The 21549-nt window shown below is 43.8% G+C and overlaps 1 protein-coding gene across 1 annotated transcript in view; it reads right to left on the reverse strand.

The window, feature by feature from the left end:
- Window positions 1–7704: 7704 nt before the first annotated feature.
- LOC144599309 (chondroitin sulfate proteoglycan 4-like) overlaps window positions 7705–21549 on the reverse strand; it is a 59076-nt gene continuing 45231 nt past the window's right edge. Inside the window, exons 8-10 of the mRNA XM_078410101.1 lie at window positions 16177–16346; window positions 10701–10878; window positions 7705–9740 (exon numbers count right to left, since the gene is read on the reverse strand). Of these exons, the coding sequence (XP_078266227.1) occupies window positions 7705–9740; window positions 10701–10878; window positions 16177–16346 (2384 nt within the window). The remainder of the gene's footprint in view (window positions 9741–10700; window positions 10879–16176; window positions 16347–21549) is intronic.

A 21549-nucleotide genomic window follows, 5' to 3' on the forward strand; every position in this document is an offset into this window, starting at 1 on the left:
CCAGCCTCTGGACTTTACTACAAAAAAATGAATTTTCCAATGCAGTTTCAGGCACATTTTACTCTTGGAAGGTTAGAACAAAAAAAAAATCACGAGTGACGTGTGCTTTATTACACCTTAGCAGTTCTTGGTCCAATATTAGTAAATTGCGCAGGAATTTACATTGCAGGGAACAAAATTGCAAATAGGTAAAATTTAAATGTTTTTGAAGAATTAAATGAAAAGGCAGAATTAATTTAAGAAATCCTTGACTACAAAAACATTGAAAGATAATTCAACTTGCATAAAGCCTTTGCCACGACTAAAGAGTTTAGGTATAGTTTTATTGTTGTCATATGTACCAAGGTACAGTGAAAAGCTTTATTTTGCATGCAATCCAAACAGAACAGATAGACCTAACGGAATCAAGGGATATGGGGAGAACGCAGGAAAGGGGTACTGATTTTGGATGATCAGTCATGATCATATTGAATGGAGGAGCTAGCTCAAAGGGCCAAATGGCCTACTCCTGTACCTATTTTCTATGTTTACCTAGATCCAATCATTTCATACTCAAGTACAATAGATAGACCAAAGGGGAAAATACAATGTAGAATATAGTTCTCAGCATCGTAGCGCATCAGTTCCATATGAAAAGTCTAATGTCTTTAATGGACTAGAGGCGAATCGAACAATTCTCTAGTTTATGGAAGGACTGTTCAGAAGCCTTATAGAAGAAGGGAAGAAGCAGTTCCTGAGTCTGGTCGTGCTCAGGATGTGGCTCAGGAACTGAAAGGAAAGGGAACAAAAAGAAGCAGGCAGAAATCAGGCAGTTTTGAGGGTTTCACTCACCATATCCCTTATTTGAGCTGCAGGTGTTCTCAAATTTGAAGCAGATATCAGTGGATGAGTGAACCAAGATCTAAAGCTGTCATCGTATGTAGCTGGGCAACAAGATCAGTGAGCATTCATTCACACAATCAATTTACATCATGGGGTGAGTGTTTTCCTCAGTGGTAGTATTCTTGTTCTGAGTTATAACACATTTCTCTTGACATCAAGGCAGCATTTGATTTACTCTGGTATTGAGGTAAAACAGAATTCAAAGGACATCAAAGGGAAAACATTCCAGTGGTTGGCGTTGTATCTTGCATCAAGAAAGATGACTGCAGTTTTAAGAGGTTTCGTCTTTTCAGATGAATGAATGATTAGATGGAGATGTATTGCATAGTCTCAATATATGCCGGTGGGCGGCATGGCGCAGGAAAACGTAGGGGCAGTCCCGGAGGGCCGTTGGCACGTGCGCGCGGAATGTCCCATGGCGGGACATCGGCACGGGCACGAGCCTGCCAACTCGCTCGCGAAGGCGCTGCAGGGTGGACGAGGGCGGTCCCTGTTGCTCCGGCGCCGATGGCATGAACTCCCCGGGCACCGTGAGCGGCGACCCGTAAATGAGCTCCATCAAAGACGAGGCCAAGTCCTCCTTAGGGGCCGTTCGGATACCCAGCAAGACCCACGGCAGTGCGTCCATCCAGTCCGGGCCGGTGAGTCGTGCCTTCAGTGCTGCCTTGAGTTGCCGGTGGAACCTCTCCACCAGGCCGTTTGCCTGCGGGTGATAGGCCGTGGTGTTGTGCAGCCGCACCACCAACAGGTGAGCCATGGCCAACCACAGCCAGGTGAACTGTGGCCCTCGGTCCGAGATGTCCACAGACCACAGGCACCCCATAGGGGGCAATCCAGTGCGCGGACAACGCACGAGCGCATATAGCGGTTGAAGTATTGACCAGCGGAATGGCCTCCGGCCACCGCGTGAAGCGGTCCACTACCGTGAGGAGGTGGGTATTGACACGGGACGGTTGGAGAAGCCCCACGATGTCCACGTGAACGTAGTCGAACCGCCAGCGTGGTAGACCGAACTCCTGGAGGGGCGCTCGGACGTGGCACTGGATTTTGGCCGTCTGGCACGGAATGCAGGTGCGGGCCCATTGGCCAACCTGCTTGCGCAGACCGTGCCACATGAAACATGCAGCCACAAGTGCCGTCGTCGCCCAGATGGATCGGTGAGCCAGCCCGTGGATAACGTCAAACACACTCTGGCGCCAGGCACGATGGGGCGCGACTGACTGGACGACACATTACAGAGTAGCGTTGCTCCTCCAGGGCTGAGAGGGACATCCTCAAGACGGAGGCCGGAGATGGCAGTTCGGTAGGCGGGCATCTCACCGTCCGTGAGCCTGAAGTGGATGTAGGTGGTGAAGGCCAGGGGCCGCCAACCCTCATCCATCAGCTGTTCCAACATGGCACTGACCGCTGCCTCAGAGGGGTCCACCATAAGGGCGGTCGGGGCATCCTCCCGCGGGTGGATCAGCATCACAGCCCGAGCAAGGGCCTCCTCGCGCCATCAAACGCCACCACCGCCTTGTCGGTCCACTCGACGTCCTTACACTTGCCCGCCAGAAGATGATACAGCGGCCGCATGATCTGGGCCGCGGATGGCACAAAACAATGATAGAAGGCAAGCATGCCGATGAACACCTGCAGGCCGCGCACAGAGGATGGACGGGGAAATCGGTGGATGGCGTCGAACTTGTCCGGCTGGGGAACCGCGCCTTGTGCAGTCACGCGGTGGCCGAGAAAGTCGATAGTAGTCACCCCAAACCAGCACTTGGCGATGTTGACAGGCAAACCATGCTCGCTGAGCCGCTGATAGAACTGCCGGAGGTGGGCACAGTGATGCTGCCGCCAGCGGCTGGCCACCAAGATGTCGTCGAAGTAGACAAAGACGGACTCGAGAACGCGACACGCCCCGTCCATTAGCCGTTGAAAAGCCTGTGCGGCGTTCTTAAGGCCAAACGGCATCCGCAGGAACTCGGAACAACCCAAACGGCGTAATAATTGCCGTCTTGGGCACATCCTCCGGATCTGGTTGTATCCCCGCACCAAAACCACTTTGGAGAAGACAGTAGCCCCGGCCAAATGGGCGTTGAAGTCCTGGATATGGGGCACGGTGTATCGGTCTGCGGTGGTAGCGGCATTCAGTCGCCGATAATCCCCACAAGGTCACCAGCGCCCTCTTGCCTTGGGGACCATGTGGAGTGGGGACGCCCATGGGCTGTTGGACGGGCGGACGATCTCCAAAGACTCCATCGTGCGGAACTCCTGCCGGGCAAAACGTAGCTTATCGGGCGGCAGTCGGCGTGCTCATGCGTGGAGGGGCGGGCCGGTAGTTGGTATGTGATGTACCACCCCATGCATGGGGGTCGATGATCGGAACTGTGGGGTCAGGATGTCCGGGAACTCGGCCAGGACCCGAGCGAAACAGGAATCCACGGACGACAAGGGGCGTGCAATCGGCTCATCCAGGTGCAGCGCGATTGGCTTCATCGTGGCGGCGTGGAACATGCGCTGCTGCTTGACGTCCACCAGGCCAGCCGCCGCGGGGACTATTAGCAGCCGGCCCCAGCGTTTCCCGGGAATGTGCACGGCTGGCGGCATTGTCGGGCTGCAGCACCCCAGCACTGGTGATAATAGCACCAGTGCCTCCTGCCAGTGGCGTTTGGAGCTTGCTGGTGCAGGACTGCAGGTGCGGAACCCGCAACGGCAGCGGGGGTGGGGCGGTCACACAGGCCTCCGGGGCGCAGCTGTCACTCCCTCCACAGCTCCCCCGCCCAACCGGAAGAAATCAAAGTGACGGCCAGCGCACTTACGTCATTGTGGCGCGCCATCCACAGCGCGGCCTCGGAAAGCTACAGGCGGATGTCGGCCAGCAGCAGATGCAGGTAAACATATTCAAACATGAGGCACGGCATGTGCCCATCCAGCAGCGCAACCATCTCATTTAGGAGGCTTGATGGCCGCCGAGGCCATCCATATGAAGGAGTCTGGCCGCCCGTTCCATCCGGCTGAGCCTGTAGGTCTGGAGCAGAAGCCCCTTAAGGCCGAGGTATTTATCGTCGGCCGGGGGTTCGCGGAGGAACTGGGTGACTTCTCCGGCCGTGTCCTGGTCGAGGGCCCCTACTAGGTAGAAGTAGCGGTTGTCGTCCACTGTAATGCCCCGCAGCTGAAATGGGGCCTCGCCTGCTGAAACCAGACGCGAGGCCGGGCGGTCCAGAAAGTCAGTAACTTCACGGGGACCGCGTCGAGAGACAGGGCCTGGTTGGCGGGCTGTGAGGTGATCGGTCTGGCGGTTCTGCTTTTGGCTCCATCACGACACTAATGGAACGTCAGGGTCACCAATGTGGTGCAGCGATTAGGCCCAAAATGAAGGCGAGGAGCCAGGTGTTTCAGGAAGAGTTTTTATTGCTGTGGTTCTCTTGACCAGATGAGTCTGCAAAAGAGTGAACGCGCCTAAACCCCTGCCATTTATCCCTGTAGCTAGGGGCTGCCCTCGGACTAGTCCATTCCCGTGCCGAGGGGTTCGATAATGGAATGACCCGACCCTTGGGAGCCGCCACAGGTATGTCATTATTTTTCAATGCTATTGTTTCATGATCCTTTCATTTCATATCTAAGATCACCATAGATGGATTCTCATTTGAAAGACTCCAGCAGTTCAAGAGGAAATGTCACTGGCACCTTCTCACAGTAATGGACAATAGAAAACGTTTTGTCTGTGCTATACACTTCTTCGGACAAAGCACATAAACCCCTCCTGACAATACAAGAAACTAATCCATTAAATTGGAAAAGAAATGAAAAGAAAATCAATTTTCTTTGCCAATGTGAAGTAGAGGTTACTTGACATTCATTACATCATTTTGTGTAATTTGTGTGCCTTTGCTTGGTGAATGGTTGAGATGGTCCCAAAGGGCAAACCCTTTCTGTAGCTTGATTGGAGAAACAATCTCCAAAAGGTCAGATGGTCACCAGGGGTTTTAAGTGGTATATGAGCATATTTTACCTTTCTTTCCATTGAGTCATAATTATACCAAGTGCAAAATGCAGACTAATTGATTCCAGATGCTGGTAAAATGGGCAACACTTACTGCAGGGCACAGAGTGAATTATATTTTCCAGGAAAAATGTAAAAATCTATTCCTCATGTCCAGTGAGGAAACCTGGTGTATAGACTTGCACTTGGTTTAACAAATATGGCTACTGGCAAAGTTTACAAAAAAATTACAGTGAGAAAACTGGAAGTTTAGCTACAGGAAGAAAATTCATCTCTTACCAGTACTTAAAGCACTTTAAAACAAATGTGCATTGAAAAATGCAAAGGTGGTTGTGTTAAAATAAGAAAACCCATTACTCATTTGTAGGAAAAACTCCTGCCTATACTAATTCTAGTAAAAATTTGAGTACAAAAAAATGCTTCTTTGTTATGTCATGCAGGTGTTTAACTTACAATTAAAGTTACTCAAAACAGGAATTCCATATCTATAACTGAAAGCACAAACTTATTCTTATAGTGTAACTGAACGTAAACTGTTTCTTCCCAAAATACTCTACCATGTTTAATGGAAAACAATCGAGTTTAGTTGCTTCAAGTACACTGTTACTTGAAAGTGAAAAGTGATTTTTTTAATACTGGTGAAGTTATTCCATTTTACTGAATTAGGCCAGAGGGTCTTTTGCTATGCGTTTGACCTGAACTCTTCCCGATTACTCTGGTACTCTGTACTGAAGAAGTGACAAAATGTTTAGGAGAGGTTCTATGTGTGTTCATGTCTATCTCTCATCTTTTATTTACTTTATTAATAACCCTCCACACAAAATATAAAGTATTGAATATTTTAGGTGAAGAAATTATAACCTGTAACATTAAATATATTCAAAACAACTAATTTTAAGTATTTCTTTTCTTTAAAGTCTTCAAAGTCAAAACTTATTTTAAAAGTTTCTGCTACTTATCCATATGGATCACACAGAATCACATTGTAGTTCAATTAAGCAAATCTAAACAATGAAATGGCACCAAGTTGTCATTTGCTTGGAAAAAAAGTTACTAAGAAAGACAATCTTTAGGAAAGGTATATGATTTTAGACCTTCATTAAAAATCGTGAAATCAATATTTACTGAAAAACTTTAGAAATCCAAGGACACCAAAATATTGCTAAACTTCAGCAATTTTGCTCTAAAAGAAAATTACAATGGCCTCTTTGGGGGCATGGAAAAGGTGTCTGGGATATCCCAGGGTAGGGATGTCTAAAACTTGATTGCACAGGTTTAAGGTGAGAATGGAAGGATTTAAAGGGGACCTGAGGAGGAGGTTTTTCCGTACAGAGGGTGGGAATATATGGAATGAGCAGCCAGAGGAGATAGACACAAAAAGCTGGAATAACTCAGCGAGTCAGGTAGCATCTCTGGAGAAAAATAGGTGATGCTCAGGTCGAGACCCTTCTTCAGACTGCGAGTCAGGGGAAAGAGGAACAAGAGATATAGGCAGTACTTAAGAGAAATGAATGGAAGATATGCAAAAAGCAACGAATATCAAGGAAATGTGAGGCACACAATAAGCCATTGTTAACTGTGGGATAGGTGACAACGAGTATACAGACAGAACATCAACAGGATGACAGTAAAACTAGTACGATAACGAGGGTGTGGGAGGGACGGAGAGAGGACGCAAGGGTTATTTGAAGTTAAAGAAATCTATATTCATGCAGCTCGGCTGTAAGCTGCTCCAGCGAAATATGACATGCTGTTCCTCCAATTTATGTTTGGCCTCACTCTGACAATGGAGGACAGAAAGGTCAGAATGGGAATGGGAAAGGGAATTAATGTGTTTGGCAACCGGGAGATGAAATAAGCCAAGGCGGACTGAGCGAAGGTGTTCAGTGAAATGAGAGGAGGGTGGTGAGACCGGTACCCGTACAAGACATTTATAAACATTTGGAAGGTACGTGGATAGGAAAAGTTGAGGCATACAAAACCAAATAGAACTAGCTCCAGTTGTCCAGACCTAATTGGTTGGCACAGACCATTTGGGTCGAAGGACACTTTTCTGTGCTATATAACTATAATTCTATGACTCCTCATTTTAAGAAGCATTAGAACTTGACCTGCTCGATGAAGCAGACTTTTGGCACAGGCTGTCATAGAGATGGAGGATTGTCACAAACCAGAGAGGTGTTGAGAAAAGGGGAGCATGGGTGTAATGGCACATTGTGTCCATATGCGAGTCTTCCTCCCACTAATGTGCAGTAGACCAATCGCATCCTAAGCCACATCACCAGTTTAGTACTGCAGGTTGAGGCAGATATAACCTGAAGATTTAACCTGAAGACTTTACCTTTTGCATGATTCAATACTTTCTGCTCCTCCTTTATTCAGACCAAATAACTAAAGAGATGGGTCAAGATCTTTTGATCTGATTTCTACTGTAACTAATGCGGGTGTATAATGATGAGATATCATGTCAGCAAAATATGACAGTGAAGTAATACTTGTATATCGTGGATCATAACAGCACGTGTCCTGTCCAATTTTTTGACGGGTAGAAATGCAACAGGAAATAGGCACAAACAATTCTAATCATTCATACAATGTGTTTTTTTTGTAGATTTTTCATGCACAAATCATGCAAATTGGCTCAATATCTGGACAATTACATCTGGTTTAAAAAAAAAATATTTTGGAAACTTCAGTTTAAAACATAATTTGCAAGATGCCGTGTTGTCACTTTTACGTTCTGAATTTTTTGTAAAAATGAACACAGAATTGAGATTCCAACTGAATAAATTATGCTTTGCGATGTTTACTATTGGAAATAGGTTTGTTCCTTGTCAAACCCAATACTGATTGTGCCTCAAGGTTGGATTGGTCGTACGACAATGCTGTACCATTTCTGCATCAATTTGTTTACAGTTATAAAGTAGAGTTGAGGTTTCGTTTGACTTGGAGGCTGTTGAGGAAGTTTGGTTCTGTCTGTCTGCCAACGAGGGACTGCTAGTATTACCTGTATTAAGGCGTGTGACGGTAACAGCCGGCACTGTTGGGCTCCTCTCTACTGGGAGAACGCTTGTAGTATTTATGCCACCGTTATTAGGACAATTAGGTGTTAAAGGTTTGCGGTTTGGTTTCTTCTTTTGTTTTATCAAAATCACAATAAAGATACCAATGATCAAAAGTGCTAGAAAAGAGAGCGCCAGAATTATATATAGAGGCCTGAAACTCCGAATGGGATTTGCAACAGGTTTTGCACCAACTGGCCCTAATGTAACCTGTGGCACATAACTTCTCAATGTCACATCTGGGACAGAGGCATTACTCTTACGATTTTCCCAGCGTGATTTGTTTCGCCACTGTAGCATAATTGTAGTAGGCTTGAGAGTGGGAACCTCTGTTTGTGCTTCATGTAGTAAACTTCCTGAAGTTGCTGCAACTGATGTAAATGAATCGAGAGGTGGTGGATTTTCACTGAATGTGTTGTTTAGTGTTGTGGAACCATTAAACGGAATAATGCTGTAGAGAAAGATACCCTCTGCTGGTTGGACATTGTTTGCAGTCAAAATAAATGCAAACGAATCATTCAACGAGTCTATTCCTGTCATATTGGCTTCAACCTCAAGCAGAACAAGACCTAGTTCAATGTCTTTCTGAGTAAAAATGTTTGTAGCTTCTCTGCGACCTCTGACCATGTCGTTTGGTCTTACAAATCGACCATAGACAGGTAAATGTTTTACTTCAAACCTGGGAACACTTCCAGTCTGGTTGGCCAATCTACTTGCATCAAGCACATCTGTTCCAAATTGACAAGCAGTTCCAGATGGTATCTTAAAGTCTTCTGCCATTTTCAGTAGAGGCCGTACAATAATATTAACTAATTGCTCAGTCACATTGCCTTCAGAAGTCTTTACCATGAACTCAAAACTATCCTGTGATGCAGAGAGGTTGGTCATATGATAAACCAAATGTCCTTTTACAAGGTCGTCCTGTTCAAACAAGGTCACCCTTTTGTTTCCAAGTAAAATATGTCCAACCTGTGGGGCCCTAGTTATTTCATAAAGTATCATTGTACCTTTCCCATTAGTTTGTGCAGCCAAGTGTTCATTGGTGATAGTACAAATACTTTGCCCCTGTTGAATTTCCAATTGAGTGTTGTTTATAAGCGTGATGACTAAAGGTATAACCTCAAAATTAAATAATTTGTACAATGGTCGGTGTTTACCATCAGTGACACTGAAGTAAAACACCCCAGATGATGAGCTACCATCCTGAACAAACCAGATTTCACCACTGTTTATATCAGCTTGAGTGAAGTGCTTGATCGACATACTCAAGTTTTTTGCTGCTACCACATAGCCATTATTGGGTCCACTGATAATGCTGTATTTGATTTCTTCTGGAGGGTTATCTAAATCTACAACATTTAAATGGTTTGAATTAATTGCTGCATTGTGACCCTGCAGAACCTTCAAACTGGGGGCTTTGGTTTTCAGTTCTGGTGGTTGATCATTAACTGGAGTAATGGTAATATTGAACATCTCTTCCACCACTTCACTGTCGTTCAAGGGCCTTGTTGCAACTTTGCTCTTTAGGTTTACCCATGCAGCAAAGGTAAAGTTATCCTTAAGGCTTTCTGAATCATCATGCAGATAGGCTATCCCATACTTGTTAACAATAAACTGAGAAAAGTAGGGTTTCTGCTTGGTAATGTTACGCTCACCAACAATAATCACACCATACACTGGCAAGGACGTCACTTGATACCATACTTCATACGGTAAGCGCTCAGATTCTGGCAGTCTGAACATTAGGTTTGAAGCATCCAACTTGAATTTGTCAATTATTACTTTTTCACCTTCTGTAACAGTAGTGCCTGGAGAGGAAAATAAAGACTGCCCTTAGTAAAACAAACTGTACAAGGATGGAGACACAAAGAACTGCGGATGCTGCTTTCCAAAAAACAAAACACGAAATGTTGGAGTAACTCAGGTCGAGCAGAATCTCTGGAGAACATGGATAGGCAATGTTTCAGGTCACAACCAAACCAAACAGCTGTCCATATCCTCCAGAGATGCTGCCTGATCCACTGAGTTACTCCAACACTCTATGCAAAGTTTACACTATTTTATAATTGCAAAGGACCTTCCATATCCTGAGACACTGAAAATTTGGATCTTCATGAGACACAAGGCCATTTCTTCCTATCATTATGACACTGAGGATTAATTTCAGGGTGGAGTAATAACTGAACTGACAGGAGACTTTAGGAGGTGTTTGGGGAAGAAGGTAGACTATAACAGAGAGTGGTGAGTCTGTGGAATTCTCTGCCACAGAAGGTAGTTGAGGCCAGTTCATTGGCTATATTTAAGAGGGAGTTAGATGTGGCCCTTTTTGCTAAAGGGATCAGGGGGTATGGAGAGAAGGCAGGTACAGGCTACTGAGCTGGATGATCAGCCATGATCATATTGAATGGCGGTGCAGGCTCGAAGGGCCGAATGGCCTACTCCTGCACCTATTTTCTATGTTTCTATGTTTCTATGTTTTCTAGAAGGGGGAAGCGGAAGGATCTATCTGTAGAGTTGATCAGAGGGGGGCAGTTGATAACGAAGATATCTGGAGAGGAGGCTTGGTTGCGAGATGGGGAAGGGCAAGAAGGAAAAATGTTGAGGGAGTAGTTATCAGGGAGATGATTGTGTACTTTGAATGATAGGAAAGCAAGCTTCAACCCATCAGTTAAAATCTGCTATTACATCCGAGGTTTTCACTGTCGGTAGTTGTATTGTGCGGTACAATCTAACCAAGAGACTTAGAAGCTTTACTATCAATACTTCACCTGCATTTGCAAGAAGACGACTGGATCGTCCAACAATATCATATGAGATGGTGATGTGAAACTCCTGGGGTTCCAATGAGGCCGGCGAGGAATACACTAAAAATTGAAATGAGTCTTCAGCACTCCAATCTCCAGCCTCAGTGCGGGTATGCTCATATGCAATCATATTCTCATCAACCTATTGGAAACAATAGAGTTCAAAAGCACAAGTTTACCCCAGAAATTAGTAAATTGTTAATATTAAAATCTAACATTATGAATTAAAACATTTTGTGCTTAACTATGGACACCTTCTAACCACCGGCCTTTCTCTCATCTACATAACAATTATACTTGTACCTGCTCAGTAGATCAAATTAAAAATTCATGAGGAGGCGGCAAGGCATAATAGGTACATTTTATTATCTGGTGCTTTTGAGGATATATAATCTTATTAATCCTTTGGAAAGCTTAATGCATTGTTATTCGGATTTTTGGAGAAGGAGTAATCAATGTTACTCTTTGAGTACGAGAGCGTGAGAAGAAAATTCTCACATGCTAGATATGACTCGACATTTGTCATGGAATCATAGATTCATATAGCATGGAAACAGGCTCTTCAGCCCAAACAACCAGGCTGACCAAGCTTTATAACTGACCTATTCCCATTTGCCTACATTTGGCCCATATCCCTCAAAAGTTCAAATCCAGGTACTTGCCTAAAGTTCTTGTATCCACCTCAACAGCTTTCTTTGACAGCTCATTCCATGCACTCTGTGTGAAGGAAATGCCCTGAACACCTTTAAATCTTTCCCCTCTTACCATAAACCTATGTCATTGAGTCACGCAGCATGGAAACAGACCATTTGGCCCACCTCATCCAGGCTGACCAAGATGCCCCATCTAAGCTAGTCCCATTTCCTTGCATTTGGCCCATTTCTCTCTAAACTTCTTATCCACATCCAAGTATATTTTAAATGCTGTTATAACAGAACAGTTGCTGCCTCAACTTCTGGCAGCTTGTTCCATATATCCACCACCCTCTATTCCCCCTGGTTCTAGACTCCTCTACCCTGTGGACAAAGGCCATGAACATTCACCGTATCTATGCCTCTCATGATTTTTTACACAACCATAAAGGTAATCTCTCAGCCTGTGGTGCTTAAGAGAGAAAAAGCCCCAGCCTCTCCTTATAATTCATGCCTATCCTGGTAACATCCTGGTCAATCTTTTCTGCAGTCTTTCCTGCTTGGAACAGGGCAGCGTGAACTGCACACAGTAAATGTGTGGGATCATGTGATGCATCCAAATGCATGTGATAAACACGTGATTATTGAAGTGGCTGCATAACCTACTGTGGAATTATGCTTCCAAATTCTGGAAGTGATGCACAATGCAGATAAATCACTGTATTGTGTGTTTAGTTCATGGAACAATGAATGAACGTGTGCACCATAACATTTCTAACATAGCACCATCTAAAGGCATAACTGGTACTGAAGACCACATTGTAAATTTAAACTCAATTCCCAACAAAGGATGGACTGGGGTCGTGTCAAAAATGAAATTGAAAATAAATCTTTACTGGAGAAGGGACAAGCATTGCCAGACGATCCGCTTGAGGAAAATGGACCATATATAATATAGGAATGAGATTACTTGTCCTCATTTTAATGAAGAGCTATCTTTATAACCCACTGAGTTATTCCAGCACGTTGCATTCTTTTTCAGCAAATTGGTGGTGTGTAACTTGTATCAATTAACATCTGTGGGCTCAGCACCTGACCACAAGCTCAGGACACGGGTCTGGCATTAAATTGGGGTTGCAGGATTGGGATGAGGGGACAAACTCTTATGTAAATCTCATATTACTGGTTCAGAATTATTGTGTAAATATCCATGTTATTTGAGGGATGAATGCCATGCCATAACTGCAAAGTGATTTATGTTGAAGTTGGTTTGGGACAATAATTTTAAAAAACTGAGCAAAATGCCTAGTTTAACTCTATAAGTGGCGGCTGGAAGAAAATTCTAGTTCATTACTATCTTCACAATTATGGTAATAAATGAACCCATAATAGCTAATCCTAACCAACTTTGCATATCCAGTGAGACGGGCAGTCTGAAGAAGGGTCCCTGCCCAAAATGTGGGTATCCATCCCTTCACAGATGTTGCCTGACCCTCTGAGAACCTCCAGCACTCTGTGTTTTGCTCAGGATAGGGGTTTATTTATTACCCGATTAATAAAGTACAAATAAAGTTAACAAGGTAGAGTAAAGGTTAACTATGTTTGTTGCAGCAGCTTGTAGAAACATCTGTTGTTTCATACTGGAAATAAAGGGTAACAGTACTTTTGAGATGCAAGTGGTCAAACAAATTTCCCAAAGTATATCCGAGGGGCAGCATGGTGGCACAACAGTAGAGTTGCTGCTTTACAGTGCCAGAGACCCAAGTTCAATCAATACGGAGTTTGTACGTTCTCCCCATGACCGCATGGATTTTCTCCCGGTTTCATCCCACACTCCAAAGATGAGCAGGTTTGTAGGTTAAATGGCATTGGTAAAGATTGTAAATTATCCCTTGTGTGTGGGATAGTGCTAGTGTACGGGGATTGTTGGTCAGCACGGTCTCGGTGGGCCGAAGGACCCGTTTTCACGATGCATCTCTAAATTAAACTAATATCTTCTCACAAGGCCACCTCAGACATCATGCCTATGCTTCCAGGTACTCAGAATTCCATTAGTAGTAGTTCAAAAAGCTGTGTTTTACTACTTTGTAAAACGTTTATACATTTTTGTACAAGGATACTGGAACAACAGTTACATGTAACTTGATCCCACACACCTCCTCAGCTGAGCAAGAGGAAGTCTGTTGGAAGAATGTTGAGCATTTTCAAAGATTCCAGATCCCAAGATCAAACATACATCTTGGAAACAGAAACAAGAAAAATAACTGCATGGAAACTCTAACTTGAGTTCTTTGAAGTAAGCAAGTGGTTTTCATTTATTACAAAGAACTGAACAAATAAAAGTTAATGAATCGGACCAAATTGTGCAACTATCCAATATTGGGTCTGATCTCTCATTATATGTGCTGGATATATAGACATCCTCTTCATCATGGCTAGAGCGAATGACTGAATATTTCATGTGGCTCACGATACTGTGTGAACTATATAAGGTGCTTTTACAGGACTTAAATTCAATACAGTAGGTAGACACAAAATGCTGGAGTAAATCAGCGGGACAGGCAGCATCTCTGGAGAGAAGGAATGGGTGACGCTTTGGGTCGAGACCCTTCTTCAGACTGATGTCAAGGGAGTTGGCAGGACAAAGATAGAATGTAGTCGGAGGAGGTAACACTGGTAGGAGAACTGGGAAGGGGAGGGGATGGAGAGAGAGGGAAAGCAAGGGTTATTTGAAGTTAGAGAAGTCAATGCCCATACTACTGGATTTTAAGCTATCCAAGCGAAATATAAGGTTTTGTTCCTCCAATTTGTGGTGGGCCACACTCTGACATAGGAGAAGGCCCAGGACAGAAAGGTCAGATTGGGAATGGGAGGGGGAGTTAAAGTGCTGAGCAACCAGGAGATCGGGTAGGTTAAGGCGGACTGAGCGGAGATGTTCAGTGAAACGATCGCCGAGCCTGAGCTTGGTCTCGCCGATGTACAGAAGTTAACACCTGGAACAGTGGATACAGTAGATGAGGTTGGAGGAGGTGCAAGTGAACCTCGGCCTCACCTGAAAAGACCGTTGGGGTCCTTGGACGGAATCAAGGGGGGAGGTATAGGGACAGGTGTTGTATCTCCTGCGGTTGCAGGGAGAAATATCTGGGGAGGAGGTGGTTTGGGTGGGAAGGGCCAAGTTGACCAGGGAGTTGCGGAGGGAATGGTTTCTGAGGAAAGCACCTCCCATTGGAGGTGGCGAAAATGTTGGAGGATTATATGCTGTGGTGAAAGTGTTGGAAGATTATATGCTGTTAACCTCCAATTATAATCTCCAACGGGATCCCACTACTGGCCACATCTTCCCATGTCCACCCATTTCTGCATTCCGCAGAGCCCATTCCCTCCGCAACTCCCTAGTCAACTCGTCCCTTCCCACCCAAACAACCCCCTCCCCTGGTACTTTCCCCTGCAACCTGCAGGGAATGCAACATCTGTCCGTTTACATCCCCCTTCGACTCCGTCCAAGGTCCCCGACAGTCTTTTCAGGTGAGGCAGAGGTTCACTTGCACCTCCTCCAACCTCATCTACTTTATCCGGTTTCAGGTGTCAACTTCTGTACATCGGCGAGACCAAGCGCAGGCTCGGCGATTATTTCGCTGAACATCTCCGCTCAGTCCGCCTTAACCTACCTGATCTCCCGGTGGCTCAGCACCTTAACTCCCCCTCCCGTTCCCAATCTGACCTTTCTGTCCTGGGCCTCCTCCATTGCCAGAGTGAGGCCTAGCGGAAATTGGAGGAACAGCACCTCATATTTTACTTGGGTAGCTTACACCCCAGCGATATGAACATTGACTTCTCTAACCTCAAATAGCCCTTCCTTTCCCTCGCTCTCCATCCCCTGCCCCTTTCCAGTTCTCCCACCAGTTCTCTCTTACTGTCTCCGACAACATTCTATCCCTGTCCCGCTCACTCCCGACATTAGTCTGAAGGGTCTCGACCCGAAACATCACCCATTCCTTCTCTCCAGAGATGCTGCCTGTCCCGCTGAGTTACTCCAGTATTTTGTGTCTACCTTCGATTTAAACCAGCATCTGCAGTTCTTTCCTACACAATTCAATTCAGTAGTTCTTTATTCAATTATTCTCCCTGTCCGACTGTTTTATTCCACTAATAACAGTTCCTTTGTTTTAACAAACAAAACAAACCATACATGAAAATATTTTGGGATATATACTTATCTGAATACCGTATCATTGATCCTTAGTTAAATACTATTATAGATTATCAAACACCATCAAAATACCACAGATACCAAGTTTAAGTAACAAATATCATCTGAGGAATGATTATACAATGTAATAGACTATAAATTATTTACAGCCCACAGTTGATGATTGGCAGTGGGGACAAAGGCGAGTCCGTGGTCAGAGGGGTCTAAAGCTCAGTTGATTAGCTATATGAAAGGAGACCTACCCGAGCCTGGGACATGGTCTAGGGGGCTGAAAAGCAGCCCGGAATAACGCAAACTGCCTTCCCAAAGCTCCAGTCAAGTGTTTTAGAGTCAGAGCACAGAAACATTACCCATTCCTTCCCTCCAGAGATGCTGCCTGTCCCGCTGAGGTACAAGCAGGCATTCACGCAGTCTCAATAACAGGCCAAGGTAAATATGATATCCTGAGACTCAGACTTCTATAGGATGGAAACAAGACTTTCAGCCCACTTTGTCCTTTTAAATTATTCAATCTTAGATCAGTCAGATATTGACTTATTATGTATTCATTATTAAATATAAGATGCAGACCAAACAGCTCAACGAACGTGATACTTACCATGCTTTGGGTGAAGTTAGCCACTTCAAGTGTCACATTGTCCTTCTCAACCTTTACCACTCTGCCAAGCTTTGGAAAGTCCACCACAGTGTATATTATGAGTCGGTTTTCAATGTTGGCATCATTGGTTACGGCTTTTAAATGTTGGGAATTAATAAATTGTAACATTCCTGGAGGAACACAGTTAAAGATTGTTTCTATAATTGGCTGAATTTGGACCAAGCAGAGAAACCACAGAAGATCACTCAGTAAAATGGCACAAGAGTATTTTACTCTCATTAAGGAAAAAGATGAATTCCATTTCATTTGCACTAAAATCAAAAATGCACTAGTACATTGGATTGCATTGTGTTTTATGTGGTCACATATTGAGCTCGCTGAAGGAGCATTCCTGCACCTGCCCCTACTCTGAGGCTCCATGAAGGCCTCAGCCTTGTTGCCAGGGTCATTCCATGAGGTGGACCATTATGTGAGTGGTAACTTAGCCTCAGGTGATGGATCTTAAACCTCTGCACTGCTCTGTCCAGGCACTTCAGGCAGATATTTTTAAAGGTTGTTAAACGTCTGATAATCAGAGATATTAACCCATTTTGATGATTTAAATAATTAAAAAAACAATTAAAAGGTTTTTTGAGACACAAATTAGATGTATCCAGATTAACAAAAAATATTTAAAAAATAACAAACCTGAACTTTCCTTTTCTAATTAGATCAGCCACCCTACTCATTTAGTAAAGTTTGAGTGCTGCCTGACTGCTGAGTTACTCCAGCTTTTGTGTCTGTCTTCAGTTTAAACCAGCATCTGTAGTTCCTTCCTTCACATAGTCAGTTTGAATGTTGGATGTGGAGTGCACCTGGCCCCTCGGATCATCCCATCTAAACTCTGCACCAGATGCATTGACATAAAGAGGTATGTTTCAGATAACCTGTTTCAGATGGCTCTGTTTGACATTCATAGCCAGTGAACTCGACTATTCCTGCTTGATCTCTTTTATGCAGTCATTTACATAAATGCTTCATTGGTGCTAGGATAGATTTTGGGCAGAAGCCAATTGGTTATTTCAGAATGGATCGCACTCTGGCACATTGCAATCCAAATTTGGTGTGCCTACAGGAGAAAAATCATTGAAAGAGAAACACTGAAATTTCAAGCCCTTGTAAACTTACCCAATTCCTCTTTAAAAGTGATGCCATCAGGAAGAAGATATAGGAGCCTGAAAACTTATGTCCAGGTTCAGGAGCCGCTTCTTCCCTATAACCATCTGCCTATTACACAGTACAACCTCCAAACAGGCTCCAAACTATATAGACTTGCGGACATTATTTTTGACTTTGCACTACTATTGCCTATTTAGAGTAAATTGGTTACATATCTCTTGTGCTTCAGCAAGCAAGAATTTCATTGTTCCGTTTCCAGACATATGACGATAAAACACTCTTGACTGAATCTACTTCCAATATCCTTTCAGATGATTAATTCCAGTTCAAGTCTGTGCTTAAAAGATTTACCTCATGCCACACTTGCAAGGTTCTCGGTAGGTCACACATTGCACCATCTTCTTTGAAATGTATCACCTTTGCTTGATCATGCTTTGTTTAAGTACAGTAATTGAACAGTGACTAGTGGCATTCCACAAGGGTCGGTGCTGGAGCCACTACTCTTCATGTTGTATATTAATGATTTGGATGAGGTAATTGAAGGATTTGTGGCAAAGTTTGCGGATGATACGAAAGTAAGTGGAGGGACAGGTCGTGTAGAGAAAGCAGGGACTCTACAGAAGGACTTGGATAGGTTGGGAGAGTAGGCAGAGAAGCGGCAGATGGAATATAGTGTAGCAAATTGTGGAGTCATGCATTTTGGTAATAGGAATAAAGGCGTAGACAATTTTTTAAATGGGGTGAGAATCCAGAAATCGGAGGTGCAAAGAGACTTGGGAGTGCTGATGCAGGATTCCCAAAAAGTTAATCTGCAAGTCGAATCAGTAGTAAAGAAAGCAAACTCAATGCTAGTATTTATTTCAAGAGGGCTTGTATACAAAAACAGGAATGTAATGTTGAGGCTCTATAAGGCGCTGGTTAGTTCATGTTTGGAATATTGTGAGCAATTTTGGGCACCATATCTGAGGAAGAATGTGCTGGCTCTGGAAAGAGTCCAGAGGAGGTTTACAAGAATGATCAGAGGAATGACTAGGTTAACCTATGGTGAACGTTTGATGACACTGGGCCTGTACTCGCTGGAGTTTAGAAGAATGAGGGGGACCTCACTGAAACATACATAATAATGAAAGGCTTGGATACAGTGGATGTGGAGAGGATGTTTCCACTAGTGGGAGAGTCTAGGACTAGAGGTCATAGCCTCAGAATTAAAGGATGTTCTTTTAGGAAGGAGATGACGAAAATTTTATTCAGTCAAGAGTATGGTAAATCTGTGGAATTCTTTGGCACAGAAGGCCGTGGAGTCCAAGTCAGTCGATATATTTAAGGCGGAGATGGATAGATTCTTGATTAGTACAGGTGTCAGAGATTATGGGGAGAAGGCAGGAGAGTGGGGTTAGGAGGGAGAGATAGATCAGCAATGATTGAATGGCAGATTAGACTTGATGGGCTGAATAGCCTAATTCTATTCCAATCCCTTATGACCTTATTCCTCCACATACCAAAACTATGGGAGCATTTTCTTCTGATAACATGAGAAATAGAAGCACAAGTATGTCATCTGTGCAAAAAATGCAAATTGCTGGAAGAACTCAGTGGGTCAGGCAGTAAATGGACAGATGACAAGCTGGGTCAGGACCCTTCTTCTGACCCATTTCTTCAGATGCCATTTGTGTTTATTCAAACATGCTGCTTGTGCAAGACTGAAGTTGATTTTCTTCATTAAGAGTGTAGTTGATTTTTTTAGACTTGGTTTAACATTTATTCTGCCATTTTCCTGCACAAACAGCCTGTTTCCAGATTGCCTTGAATTACAAAGACACACTACCTCCTTGTTCCAACAATTAGAGCACAATAAATGTTGCCTTTGCCAGCATTGCCCACAACTTTCAAATGAACATAAGTGTCTCACACCACACAGCCCATGAAAGCAATGGGCTACATGCAACATAATACATTTTCATTTGGCACAAAATTATTTAGAGTTCTTCCTAGAATGATTCAGCAGTATCTGACATTTGAAATCAACACAAAATCCAAACAGCTCAGAACCTGTGGAAATCCTGTGGAAAACACTCATTTGATGTTTCAGTGATAAGACATTTTCATCAGAAATAGACAAGATACCTTAAGTAAAAAGCACACAATACTATTCACTATGAAGATAATTAGGAAGTCAGAGCGATAGCATGAACATAGACCTTCAGCCCACCGTCTGCATCTGCAATCAACCACCTATTTACATTCATCGTACACTAATCCAATTTTGTGATTCTCCCCACATTCCCATCAACCCTCTCCAGAATCTACCTCTCACCTACACTCTAGGGGTAATCAAAGTGATCAATAAACCTGCCAACCCACATGCCTTTAGGAAATCCTTCCCCCTACAAATCTTAAAATGGTTGTGAGGCTCCAGCAGCATTATACCAAGGCATTGTGTGTGGTAGAATAAGATTTTCAACCACAAGACCATTTATTTCACAATTCCAGTCACTGTCATGACTACACTTAATTGGCTTCAAATTACTTTGGGATGTCCTAAAAGGGATGCAAAATCCATCAAATTTGACAGTTAAGCCTTATTATATTATAGCTTATTATATTTAAGCTTATTATAGTATATTATATACTAGCTTATTATATTTAACTTATTATATTTAAGCCTGCATTCTATTTAATGTATATTGATTTCAACCTTGGTTCTCTCATGCCTCAGAATCATGTGGCCAAAGATTCAAGCCTCATACAAAAGTAGTAGTGAGTTCCAACATCAGCTAACATCTAACCCTTTCGTTACGTCATTTATAAAGACTCAGGTTCGATCCTGACTACGGGTGCTGCACTGTAAGGAGTTTGTACGTTCTCCCCGTGACCTGCGTGGGTTTTCTCCGAGATCTTCGGTTTCCTCCCACACTCCAAAGACGTATAGGTATGTAGGTTAATTGGCTGGGTAAATGTAAAAATTGTCCCTAGTGGGTGTAGGATAGTGTTAATGTGCGGGGATCGCTGGGCGGCACGGACTTGGTGGGCCGAAAAAAAAGGCCTGTTTCCGGCTGTATATATATGATATGATGATGATGATGATAACGATAATCTAATTACATTGTTGCTCTTAGTTTTCTCCTGAGAGAACATTTCTGCTGCATTTTTATAATACATCAACGATTATAATTCAAATGTACTTATTAGTTCTCAAATGCTTTCAGGTAAATGAGGTGATGAAAAATACAATTCTCATTAATAATTTTTCTTTACAGAGCATGGAAACAGGCCCTTTGGGCCAACAAGTTCTTGCCGACCTTCAATCAACCATTCACGCTTGTTCTGTTGTCTCACTTTCTCATCCGCTCCCCAGCCATTTGGGGCAATTTAATTTACACAGCCCAATTAACCTAAAATACGCACATCTATGGAACATGGAAGGAAACAGGAGCATCCAAAGGAAACCTACGTGGTCACATGAAGAACATGCAAACCATACCGACATATCGAACCCGTGACACTGGCACTGTGAGTCAGCAGCTCTATCAACCTCCCCACAACAACCCCCCTCCCCTTTGTCCCACCAGGTCTAGCACCCATTTCTCCCCTACTCTTCCACCTACATTCCTTACACTAGCCTCATTATTCACAACTCTCCAATCCTTTTGTCTCTCACCTTCCGTTTTTTCATCTGTGGTCTTTGTCCAACCATCTGCCTACCAAATACCCTACCCACTTGTGTTACCTGCCAGACTTTATCCCACCCCTCCTTTCTTTCAGCTTTTTACCCTCCCCTCTCCATTCAGTCTGAAGAAGGGTCACAACCCAAAATGTCACCTGTCTATGTTCTCCAGAGATGCTGCCTGACCCGCTGAGCTACGCCAGCACTTCTTTTGTAAACCAGCATTTGCAGTTCCTTGTTTCTACAGCTCTACCAGCTTGCATCATTATTTGGAGTAAAGGAAAACAAAAGGCAATTTATATTTAAACATTTAACACAACTTTATTTTGAACAAAGTATTAACAGGAGAGTCCCACAGAAGATTAAAAATATGACCTTTCAACTTTTTTTGATTCTGGAACCCAGTGAGTGCCAGGAAGGGAACCTTGTTCACAGGATATGGGAACTTTGTCCCAAACTCCCAGATGCAGGTGTGCATTCCTGTATGACTCTATGCAATGACTTTTGTGGTTATGTGGTTCCCAATATTCTATACCTATCCTTCCTTGCTG

The sequence above is a fragment of the Rhinoraja longicauda genome, chromosome 1, assembly GCF_053455715.1.
Source record: "Rhinoraja longicauda isolate Sanriku21f chromosome 1, sRhiLon1.1, whole genome shotgun sequence".
NCBI lineage: Eukaryota > Metazoa > Chordata > Chondrichthyes > Rajiformes > Arhynchobatidae > Rhinoraja > Rhinoraja longicauda.